Source organism: Podarcis bocagei (genome assembly GCF_964188305.1).
Source record: "Podarcis bocagei genome assembly, chromosome: 14".
NCBI classification, from domain to species: Eukaryota; Metazoa; Chordata; class Lepidosauria; order Squamata; family Lacertidae; genus Podarcis; species Podarcis bocagei.
The window spans coordinates 1,119,817-1,134,408 of NC_138139.1; the positions used below are offsets into that span (position 1 = coordinate 1,119,817).

Sequence of the window (14,592 nt, forward strand, 5' to 3'; positions counted from 1 at the left end):
GCAGAAGAGCAAGTGGTCTGAGTCTGCATAAGGCTACAGTGGTGCCTCGCAAGACGAAATTAATTCGTTCCGCAAGTCTCTTCGTCTTGCGAGTTTTTCGTCTCGCGATGCACGGTTTCCCATAGGAATGCATTGAAAATCAATTAATGCGTTCCTATGGAAACCGCCTTCAGACCAGGTCCGGGGACAGTCTGTCCCCCGACCTCTTCTGAAGGCTGGGGGGGGGGACAAGGGCTTTTCTTCCCACCCCCAGCATTTTAAAAAACCCCGGGACAGCGGAGGACTTCTCCGCTGTCTGGGGCAATCTTAAAATGCTGGCGGGCGGCATTTTAAAATCGCCCGGGACAGCGGAGGACTTCTCCGCTGTCCGGGGCGATGTAAAAGCCCCTGGGAAGGCAGGCAGGGGGGAGCAAAGACTTTGCCTGCCTTCAAAAGCCGTCCGCGATAGCGGGAAGCTCTTCCCTGCTATCCCGGACTGCTTTTAAAATGCTGGCGGTGGGGAGCAAAGCCTTTCGGCCCCCGCCAGCCTTCCTGGACCTCTTCTGAAGGCCGGAGGGGGGGAAAGGCTTTGCTCCCCACCACCAGCATTTAAAAGAGGTCCCCGGAGATTTCCCTATGGGCTTTCGTCTTGTGAAGCAAGCCCATAGGGAAATTCGTCTTGTGAAGCGCCTCCAAAACAGAAAACCCTTTCGTCTTGCGGGTTTTCCATCTTGCGAGGCATTCGTCTTGCGGGGTACCACTGTATATTCCACATGATTTGCACACTGAACCTCCCAGGGTTCAGTTGCTGGCTCCTCCAGCTGGAAGAATAAGCAGACAGCAGGTGATGGAGAAGACTCACTCCCCCAGGCCCTAGAGAGCTGCTGCCTGCCAGAGTCTACCGTGCTGGGCTAGATAGACAATAGGCTACCTCTTCCTGTGTCCCTGACAGTGGATGCAAAGTTGGTGACTCCTGTTTCCCTACGTGATTTCTATTCTGGCTGGTCGACCTGCTCCTGACAGCTGTCAGCGGAGAGGTTATTTATAATGTCACCCTCAGCCTGGAAAAATCCCTTGCCCACATGTGTGGGCTGATGCCCTCTTTATTAAAGTATGTTTCCCTCTGCCTGTGATTAAATTCGGAGCCACAGCATCACAGGATGATGCAGAAAAGCATATTTAGATGCGCAGGAGACACCAAAGCCTTGGACTCAGAAGAAAGCTTTCTCTGCCACCAGCTCTTGCACCTGCTTGATCTCAGCCTTTGCCCATTGCCCTTCTCCTCACATGCCACAAAGCTTCCCAGTCTTACTCCGTTCCTAGTCAAAGTGCTGTGGTCAGAGTGCCGACTGGCGCTGGTCACAGGACACAAGCTCTTCCCCTACTGAAACAGCTTCACTGGCTACCAGCCTGTTTCTGAAGTTTGGGCCCAAGAGCCTAAGAAGAGGCTGGCTGCTGGATCCGGCCCATCTAGCCCAGCCTCTTCTCCCCCAGCCAGAGGCCCCCAAGGGCAGCCTGCAAGCAGCCCTGGAGCACCAGAGCCCCCCCCTCCCGCTGCCTCCGACTGTGGACTTGGAGAGCCCTTTCCTCCATGAATTTGTCTAATCTTCTTCATCTCTCTATACACATCTGCCCGGGTGCTAAGCTCCTCAGGGAGCACCTTCTCTGGGTCCTGACAACATCAGAAGCTCAGCTGGTGGTGAGACAAGAGAAAGCCTTTTCTGTGGTGGCCCCCAGGTTGTGGAATTCCCTCCCAAGAGAGGTCAGACAGGCTCCCTCTGTCTATACTTCTGCTGGGAGGTTAGGAGCTTCCTGTTCAGGCAGATGATGCTGAGCACTGGGCAGCTGCCACTGCAAACTGAACTTTAATGCTGATTTTAAATGTGCTTTTATGTATTTTAACCATTGTTTTAAACTAGGGTTTACTTTGTATTTTATAATGATGTTTTAAAATGTTGTAAGCCACCTTGAATCCGAACCTGGGATTCTCCCAAATCCTTGGAGAGCTGCTGCCCTTCAGAGTCAACATTACTAGGCAAAATGGACTAATGGACCACGTAGCATTTCAAGAAGTGCTAATTGGTGAACACAAATTTGAAGTGGGCCAAAATCCCCCCTCCCGTCCCCTCTGATCATGGAGCGACAATTCCCAGAGTTCTCTGGGGAAAGGGATTGATTGCTAAACCACTTTGAAAACTGTAGCCCCCTAGACCAACTCCCACTCCCAGAATTATTTGGGGCAAGCCATGAACTGCTTCAAGTGGACTCAGTGTTTTCCATGCATGGTGTGAATGTGACCTTGGTCTTTGCTGATGGAGGGCTCCTCGTTGTCAAAGGACATCTGCTCCATTATCTAACACCTCTGTATTTTTCTGCACAGATAACCTGGACTTCAGCCCATGCCAGCCGGGCTGGGGACATGCAGCCGGCTGAAATCCAGCAGGAGACCATCGTCAGCTACCTTCCTCTCAGCCACATTGCAGCCCAGATTTATGACCTCTGGACTGGAATCAAGTGGGGAGAACAGGTCTACTTTGCAGAGCCGGATGCCTTAAAGGTCTCTGTACAAAAAAATGTAAAAAATAAAAATGCCCCAGTTATTTTTCACTCTTCAAAACTGTCAAGTTGAACTTGGTGTTTTTCAGTGAGATGATGCAGAAGACCCTTTAAAGCTTTGGAAACCCCTCTGGGAAACAATAAGAAGCAGACTATATGGGGAACAAACAGTTAATTTACTGCCTTCGGGGGTGATTAAACCCTTCAACACCCTTTAAGTGTAAAGTCAGACTAGTGATCAGGATGGTTAAAGTATCATTGACTGCAGATATATGTCTTTATTCTAACTGTCCCTTCCTGGACAAAGAGTCTGTAGATTTTGAAAGAACTACAGAACTCAGGCTGAGCCGAAAGGGAGCACTTTTTGAGAATGTCTTTGGTAGCCACAAAAAGCCTTCCCCTCTTTTCAACAATGGGGTCTTCTCTGAAATGAAGCTTCACCCATTCCGAGTGAGGGCAATTCCTGTCTAGGAATGATTGCCTTCACTCTCAAGTGGCTTTGTTTGACCTCAGAAATATCAACAATATGTAGCCAAATAGGAGTAGCTAGCTAGTGTCAGGCTATATTGTGTTGTCTATGCAATTTCTGGTTGTCTGTGGTCTCTGCTTTCCAATTTTGCCATCCATTCTTGGTCTTCTTAGGGGGGCTTGGTGGGTACCCTGAAAGAGGCGCTGCCCACCTCACATATGGGAGTTCCCCGGGTGTGGGAGAAGATCATGGAAAAGATCAAAGATGCCTCTTCTCAATCTGGATTTGTGAAGAAGAAAATCCTCTCTTGGGCCATGTCGGTCAGCTTGGAACAAAACCTGAGTGCCTCTTATAGGTATGTCATACAGATCTGGCCAGCAGGAGATTCAGCAGAGATTAGCACCAGGGACTCCTAGTCCTTAAAAACAAGCTCAGGGTAGACTTCCATTTTTCCAGGTTAAAAAGGTCAGGTGGTTTTTGTAGGTGACAAAAGACTCAGCTGAAACTTTCAGCTTTCATGTCATTTTAGAACAAGCTAAAAACTAGCCAAGTTCATCAAAGTTAGAGTGCAAGAGACCCTTTACAAGTTGCATGGAACCAGGCAGAGGGCCTTCTCGGTAGTGGTGCCCTCTCCATGGAACATCCTCCCATTAGATGTCAAGGAAATAAACAAAGATCTGATTTTCCATAGACGTCTGAAGGCAGTCCTATAATGTGAAGTTCTTAATTTTTGAAGTATCGTTGTGCTCTTTTATATTCTGTTTGGCGCTGTCCAATGTGGCTGTGGCAGCCCAGTCAGATGTGTGGGGTATGAAAAACAAATTATTATTAGAAATAGAAATAGCGCTGAATGAGACAAATACCAGGTGGAAATGGGGGGAAAGGCCTTCTTCTTTCCCTTCATTCCAGCCTTGCAAAAGACACTCCAAGAGAATGTGAGGCAAGGCCCTTGAAGGGGGTGGAGGTGTGGTAATGTTAAAGATAGTAGGAAAAAATATATTGAATAAGTATTCTCCTTCCTTCACTCACGCTAGTAAGTGATGTAGCAGAGCAGATTCCACTCAATATAGCTGGAAGCTAGTTTGTAGATTCGTTTGAATCTCTTAGTTAAGATTATTTCCTGGTGTCCCCTTTTGATCCCTCTTAAAAGAGTAGGGACACAAGAGTCTTTCTGAGTAAAGTAACAAAAAGTTTACTCACATTTCAGTTCACGATTTGATCCCTGAAAGGCAGGCTTTACTTGGTAGTTACATAAATAAATTGTGAGTTCGTCTCATATGGAGACTGAACTCATGTGCTGCTGGCTGAGAGCCAGCAGACAGCAAAATTACATTAAGAGAACAAAATGGCTGCAGGAGACCAGCATGGCAGCAAGAGAGAGAAGCAAGACAACAGAAAGACAAAACCAGACTGAGAAAATGGCTGCGTGACTCAGCTCTTTTGTGGAGTCAGCCAGAGCCATGCCCATCTCCCAGATCACATGCAGGGGGAGGATGCTCCAGACCAGAGGAACAGGAAGTTACCCTGACCGGATGTCCCCCTGCCTGTGCCCACGCTAGGGAAATAAGGAATGTTGCATTTGACTGCACCAGTGGATTACACCCTACAGGAGGGAAAACCCTGAGGGCCAGAAGCTGAAAACTGGAGGGCCACATTCCTCTCTCCAGTTTGAGGTTCCCCACCCCTGGTGTAGTCCAACAACACCTGGAAAACCACAGGTGGCCCATCCCCGGAGCAGAGCATTTTTGGCCTCTGTCTGTCTCGGGAGACAATGGAAGAGTGTGTTTTTGGGAATGAAGTCCAACTGCTGGAAGGTAGCAGCCCCTGCTGTGGCTGTAGAGACCAGTGCAGGAGAGACAGGTTTGGTTGAAGCTGAGGCAGAGGAAGGTGTCTGGTTGTGCTGATGCAGATGCACAGTAGAGTAGACGGGAAGAGATATTACTCTAGGCAGCTTCCTGGGGGGGGGGGGAGCCTTTTCCCTGTGGCTGCTTTGCATATTGTTCCATTCTTGATGTCAGTTAGAAAAAAATTCCATTTGGCCTCTTTTTCTGTATCTCAAAGCTATTGCCATTTCTCTTGTGGGGGGGGGGGTCTCCCTCCCTCCTCTTTTATTTTCCATAGTGATTTAAAGCCCTTTCGAATGAGGTTAGCAGACTCTTTGGTACTTGCTAGAATCCGCCAGGCTCTGGGCTTTTCTCGGTGTGAGAAGCACTTCTGTGGAGCCGCTCCTCTCTCGACAGAAGCGCTGCACTTCTTCCTGGGCCTGAACATCCCCTTGTATGAAGCTTACGGAATGAGCGAGACCACTGGCCCACACTGCATGTCCAGCCCATATGTTTACCGGCGTTACAGGTAAAGCTGTGCCATCTTTGTTCTTGCAACCTGATCAGAAACAATCTTGCAGTCAGGACAATGGCCCTCAGTTAGGGATTGGTAAGAAATTTGATTCCGTTCACATTGAAACGCGAACCAACCTAATTTGTGCTTTCTGAAACTGTTCACAAACCACAATACAGTCATCTTTGAAACTTGCATTTCTCTGAATTTTGCAATGCAATTCTCTAGCCCAAGTAATGTGGTTCAAAAATACATATATTGAGGTAAAGTATGTATTTGAATCCATGTATCAGTGAAAATAAAGTACAGAAATGCTGGTATTGAGTAATGCTGCTTCTGGGACAAGAAGGGCTTAGGGGAACTAGACGGTGTTAGCTGTATTCCTTCCCACTGCTGATGTTTGCACATTTAACTTAAAAAAAAAAGTTTTTAAAGCTTCCAGATGCCATCTTGCCTTTGTCCCCCAGTGCCATTGAAGTCGAATAATTCCGAAGCCTTGTGCATTAAAACAGATGCCCGCCATCTATTTTTATTTTTATTTTAAGCTGGAGCCATCTTCCCCAACTCCTCCAAGACTACAGAATAACTCCAGTTCTGGGGCTCTGAGTTTTACAGCATCTGTGTGTCAGAACACTCACATGTTTCCCCCCCAACAAACATACACAATTGTTTATTTTTCCACATGGGAGCTCAGAAAAGGGAGCCAGGCAGGACTTTGGAGGACATTTGGGCCCTGTCACCTGCCCAAGCAGGGCTTGGGTTGGGTCAGGCCTGCTGGGCGAGGACCACGATGATGCGACTGTCCGCTCTTTGGGCTGTTGGTGCTATCGCTGCTGCTCCTCATGTTCTCTTTCCCTTGCAGCTGCGGCAAAGCTGTCCCAGGTTGCAAAGTGAAGTTAATGAACAAGGACGACGATGGCAATGGGGAGATTTGCTTCTGGGGGCGAAATGTTTTCATGGGCTATTTGAACATGGAGGACAAGACCAGGGAAGCAATTGATGAGGATGGCTGGCTGCATTCTGGAGATCTGGGGAAGATGGACAGTGATGGGTTCCTCTACGTCACAGGAAGAATTAAAGGTGAGATGCCCTTGTGCAACGCTTCCTGGGGCCTAGTCATTCTCAGCAGGCCAGCATGCTTAGCACCAGGGTTGCTCAGTGGAGAGGGTCACACCTTTTGGTGTGTTTTAGGGGGACCCTCATCAACCAAGCATCCTGTGCCTTCTCCCCTTGTTAGCATCTACAGGGCCAGCCCACCCCTGAGGCAAGGGGAGGCAACCACCTCAGGCTGCTTGAGATGTAGATCTTCCCTCACCCCTTCTTCCTTGGTGGGGAGGGGGCTCCATTTTTGGGTCTGGCCCTGGCAATCTCGCTCTCTCCTCTCCTGCTCTTTTGCTATTCCAAATCTGCAGTGAATTGTCCTGTCCTGCCCCCTTCTGGTGGTTTTGCAGCTGGCACTTGTCTAGCATTTCCACAGGGTGACACAGAGGCTGTTTCAGAGGAAGAACACCTGCTTTGTACATAGAAGTTTCTGGGTTCAACACCAGGCATTTCCAGTTTAAAGGTGATGGGGAAAATCTTTCTCTGCTGGAGGTTTTCTCCTCCGGTCCTTGTGGGAGTGAGGTCAGCTCAGGAAGCCCTTACCCCTGGGTTTGTCTGCTCCCAATGTGCATTGAGTTGTGGTTCTCCAAGCCCCATAGTCCCCCTCAGCACACCAGTGTAGTGGATGCAATCCTGGTATGGACAAATTTGTTTGGTTTCTCATTATTCTGACCATAAACTTGGCTTCTCACATTTCCACATCACTTTGCTTTTTTTAAAATCCTCTATATTTCAAAGGATAATTGTGTTTCAGTTCACATGTTGAAGTGTGAATTAAGTAGTTTCTCATTAAACTACAGACAGAAACAAAATTCTCTCTCTTCCCCCACCATCCCCATAGTCCCATAGCAAGGGCTTTACATTTTCCCCACTTTCCTTTTTCTTCTTCCATGGAAAATTGGGCTAGCACTACAGATGAGCAAATAAAACGATTTCAGTTTCTCATCTTCCCAATCTTCAGTTCAGTTCTACACAGTCACACATTGATTGTTCAAAATTACTTTTTAAAAAAAGAATTAAATTGCCAGACATACAACCTGTTACAGTCCCCCCCCCCTTGCAACAGCAACCCCAACTACATCCAGTTGTATCTAGTACAAATTTTTAAAAATGCAATTTTGGCAACTATAAACATTTTTTGCAAAGTAATTTCCCAAATACCTGCTATTTTCACTATTCTAGGCAACTATTTTTGGCACACTTTCTGTATGCATTGCTTGACTGAAGAACTGTCCTCCAAAACCTGGAGAAGTGTGGATTTTGAAGGATGCCTGACAGGGCGTATATTTTGCAAATTTCTCCCCCGTCCTAGAAGGCACATGCATGTCCTTTCTTTGGGCTTCCTAATGTCTCCTCTGGTGTGACTCATCAGAAAGCAAGCTAAGCCATCCATAAGTAAAAGAGTGAGATCTAAACTCCACAATGAGGAATGCCTTGTCTGTCTGTCTGTCTGTTTCTCTCTGAGTGCAAACCAGTGTTTCCTGCTCTCAGAGATCCTGATTACAGCTGGGGGTGAAAACATCCCTCCAGTCCCCCTCGAAGATGCTGTCAAGAGGGAGCTGCCTCTTGTGAGCAACGCCATGCTGATTGGAGATCAGAAGAAATTCTTGTCCATGTTACTGACTTTAAAGGTACAGGTCCAGCACAGTTAAACATTTCTGGCAGATGTACAAATGAGGCATAGAATTCAGCGGCTCACTCACTTGGTGTTGAGCAGGAGGAGGACACCTTCTCCACTGAAAACTGCTTATGGCAGTGGTGTCTCCTGAAGGGAGGGTGGGAGGCCAGAGGCAGGGGCATAGGAAGGGGGGCGGTGCGCCCTGGGTGCCATCATGGAGGGGGGTGACAAATTATCAAGGAACAATTACTGCCCTACTAGGGCGGTTCATTAAAAACTTTTTTTGGGAAAATGGCTGAGGGGAAAAACAGAAGATGGTTGGCCATCGGTCAGGCATGGTCTAGTTGAGATCCCCAGGGGTTTGGCTAGATGACCCTCGGGGTCCCTTCCAACTCTACAATTTTCTGGTGCAGGCTTGTGCAGAGTTTTAGGTACAAGTTGGATGCAAGGGTGCATAGGATTGCAGCCCATCTTACGCACCGTCAGCTCAGGAATAAGTCCCACGGATCATGATGAGACTAGATTGCTGCTGTGCAGTCCTGTTTTTTAAATCAATGTTTTCCTTTTCAGATGATAGAGCATGGTGAAATCACAATAAATAAAACCCCCCCTTCAGTAGTTTCAAGCACTACTACAGGTTCCACATAATATCTGTACTGCATTGTTTACTGTGACAGCACCTGCACTTTGGAACTCCCCACCTACTGCAACAAAGCACGTGCCTTTGCTAGACTCTTTTCGGGCACCTGCTAAAAGCATTCTTCTTTAGGCAAGCATACCTAGATGCTTAGGAAGTAGAAGTAATTTTAATCTTTATATTTTAGCTTTTGTATGTTCTAAAGTAGGATTGTTAATTTTTCTTGATTTTACTGCTGTGGTGTTTTTTGTTTTGGTAAACCACTTTGCAGGTTTTTAAAAATAAATTTTATTAAATAAATAAACAATAAATATAAATAAAATAACACAAGCCTAAACACAATCCATCCTGTAGATTTAAGTATCTGTCCACAGTCGTCTACTTGTTATTAGAGGCCCAGAATAAGAAAATATGAAATAATGTAAAACCATTTTTGCAGGCAAAAAGATTTTAAAAATTCAATGTGGGGGGTGACAAGAAATTTTCCGCACTGGTTACCACCTGACCTTCCTACGCCTCTGGCCAGATGCCGTCCCAATGTTGTCAGATTCCAGCTCCCATCAGCCTCTCAGCCAGGACTGCCTAATATCAGTGATGGCAGGGTGTAGCTCTCCCTGGTCTATGAAATGCCGTCCCCAAAATGGTTCAGCTGGTACATGCAATATAATCTTTTCCAGAACTTTCTGTTCTCTAAATCTTTAACTCTCATTGTGCTGCTTTGAAAATTCTGTTTCTGCATTTTTTTTAAGCATGTGCTTTTATTCCTTTAAATTCCAAGATGCTTTCTGGGGCTTGCTGCAGTTTTTAGTTCTCTTTTACATTTACTTGCTGCTTTTATATTGTTGCATTTTAAATACTGTGGATGACTGCATAGTGTGGAAAAGAAAATGGGACAGAGAGACACTTCTCTACCTTTCTGCTGTTAGCAGAACTTGACTCATTCAACAAAACTGCTAAGTTCAGAAGAGGCTTCTTCCTAGGAGTCAATGGAATTTGCTGCCCCAAAGGGCTGAGAGCTGCCAGCTTACCTTGGCCCTTAATTGGGAGTTGACAAAGAGAGAATCCAATACTGTCCTAGGACCTGGAAGCTCTGGGTCTGAGATGAGAAGCCTCAAGACAGAGGTGCCCCCGACTCCACTATTGAACCCTCAGCTCTTCCCAAGCCACAACTCTCAGTGACTCTGCTCCACCCCCTCCCAGTATTTTGGCCTGACTGAAATGTCTCCTTGAATGCAAATCCTCTGGCTTGTCTGGATGTAAGACTCTCTGTGTGCAGCAAAAATGAAACAAATCCACATTTGCTGCTCTGCTCCCTTTTTGCCACTGGCAGGTGTCCTCTCCCCTGCAAAGGCTGCCCGAAAGGGCATGTGGCCTGGCTGGAAAAGGTTCCTCCCTCTGGACTAGATGGAGCTTTGGCCAGATCCGGCAGTAGGGAAGTTCAGGCTGGGTAGCCTCCTTGGTACTAGCAGGTCCCCTTTCCACACCAGGATCACTGCCACATAAATACCTGTGTGAACACTTTATGCTGTAACCCACCCTGTGATCTTCAGATGAAGGGTAGTATATAAATTTAACAAATAATAAAAAGCTGTTTATTTCACCACACTCTCCTTTCCCATTTCCAGTGTGCAGTGGATCCTGAGACTTCTGAGCCTACGGACAGCCTGACCCAAGAAGCCAGGGAGTTTTGTCAGAAAGTTGGCAGCAAAGCCACTCAAGTGTCTGAGGTTGTGCGGACAAGAGATCCGGCTGTTTATCGGGCCATCCAAGATGGCATAGACAGAGTCAACGGACGGGCAGCGGCCAATGTTCAGCGCATTCAGAAGTGGGCAGTTCTACAAAAGGATTTTTCCATTTCCGGTGGGGAATTTGGTAAGTTTTCCAAGGGCTGGGTTACAACCTGGAATTCAGTTATATTAAAAATTCCAGATATATCTCTTTGGAGGGATAGTAAGACTGCTAAATTTGGGGTTTGACTTTGGTAAATGTATCCAGTAAAGTAGAACTGCAGGATCTCTGGTGTATTCCATCCATCATCTGCAGTTCTTCAGCTGGGATCATTAAGCCTCTGGATTAGAATCCACTTTTTCCACACACACTTTCCTCATGACAAACTGCTAATATCAATTCATTTCCATTTTAGGTCCAACCATGAAATTAAAGCGGCAAACTGTTGTTGAGAAGTACAAAGATGAAATTGATTTCTTTTACAAAAAATAAAGTCAGCCGTCCAGTATTGCTCTTCAAGCTCCAATAGAACAGAAACACACATTCTGTAGAATATGTAAGACCATCTTTCCAAGGAAGCTGTTTGAAGACCACCACCATTTTGAAGAGGAGCACCAGATACTAACAAGAGCACGTTTTGGGTTTCACTTCTAAATGCTAATTAGGCTACAGAAGCCAGAGAGAAGCAGGCACCCCAGAATCAGTGTTGGAAGGGGTCCAGAGGGTCGTCTAGTTGAGCCTATGCAATGCAGCAATCTCAGCTAAAGCATCCATGACAGATGGCCAGCCGATCAATCCAATATTCATTCCAGTGAATATAGATTTTCATTCAGTTATTGATAGGGATGGACCAATCTGCCAGTTGTGATTTCTCATTTTCAGTCCAATCTTAAATAGGATTTGCAACTTTTCAACATCAGTTTGTTTCTTTAAAGAAAGCATTCACTAAAATTCACCATCATTTTAGTGTGCATTTCTCCAAATACACAAATCTCTATTCTGCCTTGGTCAGACCACACCTGGAATACTGTGTCCAATTCTGGGCACCACAATTTAAGAAGGATATTGACAAGCCGGAACGTGTGCAGAGGAGGGCGACCAAGATGATCAGGGGTCTGGAAACCAAGCCTTATGAGGAACGGTTGAGGGAGCTGGGTATGTTTATCTTGGAAAAGAGGAGACAAAGAGAAGAAATGATATCCATTTAAAAATATCTCAAGGGCTGTCACATGGAAGAGGGAACAAGCTTGTTTATTCCTGCTCCAGAGGGTAGAACCCAAACCAGTGGCTTCAAGTTACAAAAAAGGAGATTCTGACTGAACATCAGGAAGAACTTTCTGATGAGAGCTGACAGTGGAACAGACTCCCTTGGGAGGTGGTGGCCTCTCCTTCCTTGGAGGCTTTCAAGCAGAGGTTGGATGGCCACCTGTCAGGGATGCTTGAGTTGAGATTCCTGCAGTGCAGGGGCTGGACTAGACAGTCCCCGGCTTCCCTTCCAACCCTACAATTTTGATTCTTTACTGTCACAATCAGTGAGTAGGATTCTCCTAATATACATATTTTGTATGCAGTTTTCCTAAGTATAATACATTTTGACATTAATTTTGACCAATATATATAGTTTTATGCACACTTTCCTATAAGATATATACCTTTGGTTGGAGAACTGCACTGCAAAATTCAGAGAAGTATAATTTCGAAAGTTAGCTGCGCTTTTGTTTCCTGCATTGTTTTGGGACACGCTAATTTGGTCTGGTCACATTAAAATGTGAACTAAGCTAAATTTTTCCATCTTTATTTATAGCTTCTGGAAACAATTCAGATTCAAACACTATTTCTGTTGAAAACATAACCATATTTTTAAAAGTTATGTTTTCTAGCAAATGAAGTTAAACATACTAATTTGTACTAAATGCCACAGGACTGCTTTCATTGAATGGCTGCAGGTTGTATTTTTGTCAGCTGAATAACAAATTAAAATAAAATTATGTAGATCAGACTACAGAATTCAAGTTTTGCAACAAATGAAAAACAGGCATTGGCACAAGATGTAACTATGAGTTAAATCAATGGTCTTTTAACCCAGTCTTACAAGTTAAGGCTTTTTCTGGCCCTGGCGAATCCAGGTCTCTCTTAGCTGAAGATATGAACCAAGCACCTTCTGAATGCAAAGGTTAAAAACACCTCTTGAATTTATGCTGATTCATTGTAGTAGCAAAGAACATGACAACACAAAACATAATTCCTTATGTTCCTTAAAAGGACTTATTTCCAAATCAACATGTAGGATTGCATTGTTTGTGTTGAGGCAAGAGCAGGGATAGGGAACCCCTGTGGCGGACTAGCCAAGGATATTTTTACTGCACACCCATAATAATAATATAATAATAATAATTTATTATTTGTACCCTGCCCATCTGGCTGAGTTTCCCCAGCCACTCTGGGCGGTTTCCATAGAAACCAAAAATACACTAAAATCACAGATTAAAAACTTCCCTGAACAGGGCTGCCTTAAGATGTCTTCTGAATGTCAGGTAGTTATTTATCGCTTTGACATCTGATGGGAGGGCGTTCCACCGGGGGGGGGGGCGCCACTACCGAGAAGGCCCTCTGCCTGGTTCCCTGTAGCTTTGCTTCTCGCAATGAGGGAACCGCCAGAAGGCCCTCGGCGCTGGACCTCAGCGTCCGGGCAGAACGATGGAGGTGGAGACGCTCCTTCAGGTATACTGGGCCAAGGCCGTTTAGGGCTTTAAAGGTCAACACCAGCACTTTTAATTGTGCTCGGAAACGTACTGGGAGCCAATGTAGGTCTTTCAAGACCGGTGTTATGTGGTCTCGGTGACTGCTCCCAGTCACCAGTCTAGCTGCCGCATTCTAGATTAGTTGTAGTTTCTGGGTCACCTTCAAAGGTAGCCCCACGTAGAGCGCATTGCAGTAGTCCAAGCGGGAGATAACCAGAGCATGCACCACTCGGGCGAGACAGTCCGCGGGCAGGTAGGGTCTCAGCCTGCGTACCAGGTGGAGTTGGTAGACAGCTGCCCTGGATACAGAATTGACCTGCGCCTCCATGGACAGCTGTGAGTCCAAAATGACTCCCAGGCTGCGCACCTCGTCCTTCAGGGGCACAGTTACCCTATTCAGGACCAGGGAGTCCTCCACACCAGCCCACCCCCTGTCCCCCCAAAACAGTACTTCTGTCTTGTCAGGATTCAACTTCAATCCATTAGCCGCCATCCATCCTCCAACCGCCTCCAGGCACTCAAACAAGACCTTCACCGCCTTCACTGGTTCTGATTTGAAAGAGAGGTAGAGCTGGGTATCATCCGCATACCGATGAACACCCAGCCCAAACCTCCTGATGATCTCTCCCAGTGGCTGCATGTAGATGTTGAAAAGCATGGGGGAGAGGACAGAACCCTGAGGCACCCCACAGGTGAGAGCCATGGGGTCTGAACACTCATCCCCCACCACCACTTTCTGAACACGGCCCAGGAGGAAGGAGCGGAACCACTGTATAACAGTGCCCCCAGCTCCCAGCCCCTCTAGACGGTCCAGAAGGATGTTATGGTCGATTGTATCAAAGGCCGCTGAGAGATCCAGCAGAACTAGGAAACAACTCTCACCTTTGTCCCTAGCCCTAGCTCGCCGGAGAGCATCAACCAGCGTGACCAAGGCAGTTTCAGTCCCATGATGAGGCCTGAATCCCGATTGGAAGGGATCCAAATGGTCCACATCCTCCAGGCGTGCCTGGAGTTGTTCAACAACCACCCGCTCAATCACCTTGCCCAAGAATGGAAGATTTGAGACTGGGCGATAGTTAGCCATATTGGCCGGGTCTAAAGATGTTTTTTTAAGAAGCGGTTTAATGACCGCCTCTTTCAGCGGATCTGGGAATGTTCCCTCACAGAGGGAAGCATTCACCATCCCGCAGAGCCCATTGCCCAGCCCTTCCCGGCTTGCTTTTATTAGCCAGGATGGGCAAGGATCAAGGAGACAGGTGGTTGGTTTCACGCGTCCGAGCAGCCTGTCCACATCCTCGGGGGTAACGGATTGAAATTGATTCCATACAACTTGACCAGACAGAGCTCTAGCACTCTCCCGCCCCAGCCCTGCTCCCACAGTGGTGTCAAGCTGCTTCCGAATAAGAGTGATTTTATCTGCAGGAGA

General features: G+C 46.6%; 1 protein-coding gene across 4 annotated transcripts in view; it reads left to right on the top strand.

Annotated features, from left to right (window-relative positions):
- ACSBG1 (acyl-CoA synthetase bubblegum family member 1) overlaps window positions 1-12,667 on the top strand; it is a 30,663-nt gene extending 17,996 nt beyond the window's left edge. For all 4 annotated transcript variants that reach the window (XM_081170599.1, XM_081170601.1, XM_081170600.1 and 1 more), the window contains 7 exons: window positions 2,360-2,536; window positions 3,178-3,359; window positions 5,126-5,356; window positions 6,204-6,421; window positions 7,934-8,073; window positions 10,323-10,569; window positions 10,841-12,667. In XM_081170599.1, the coding sequence (XP_081026725.1) occupies window positions 2,360-2,536; window positions 3,178-3,359; window positions 5,126-5,356; window positions 6,204-6,421; window positions 7,934-8,073; window positions 10,323-10,569; window positions 10,841-10,917 (1,272 nt within the window). In that variant the 3' untranslated portion in view covers window positions 10,918-12,667. The remainder of the gene's footprint in view (window positions 1-2,359; window positions 2,537-3,177; window positions 3,360-5,125; window positions 5,357-6,203; window positions 6,422-7,933; window positions 8,074-10,322; window positions 10,570-10,840) is intronic.
- The last annotated feature ends 1,925 nt before the right edge of the window (window positions 12,668-14,592 follow it).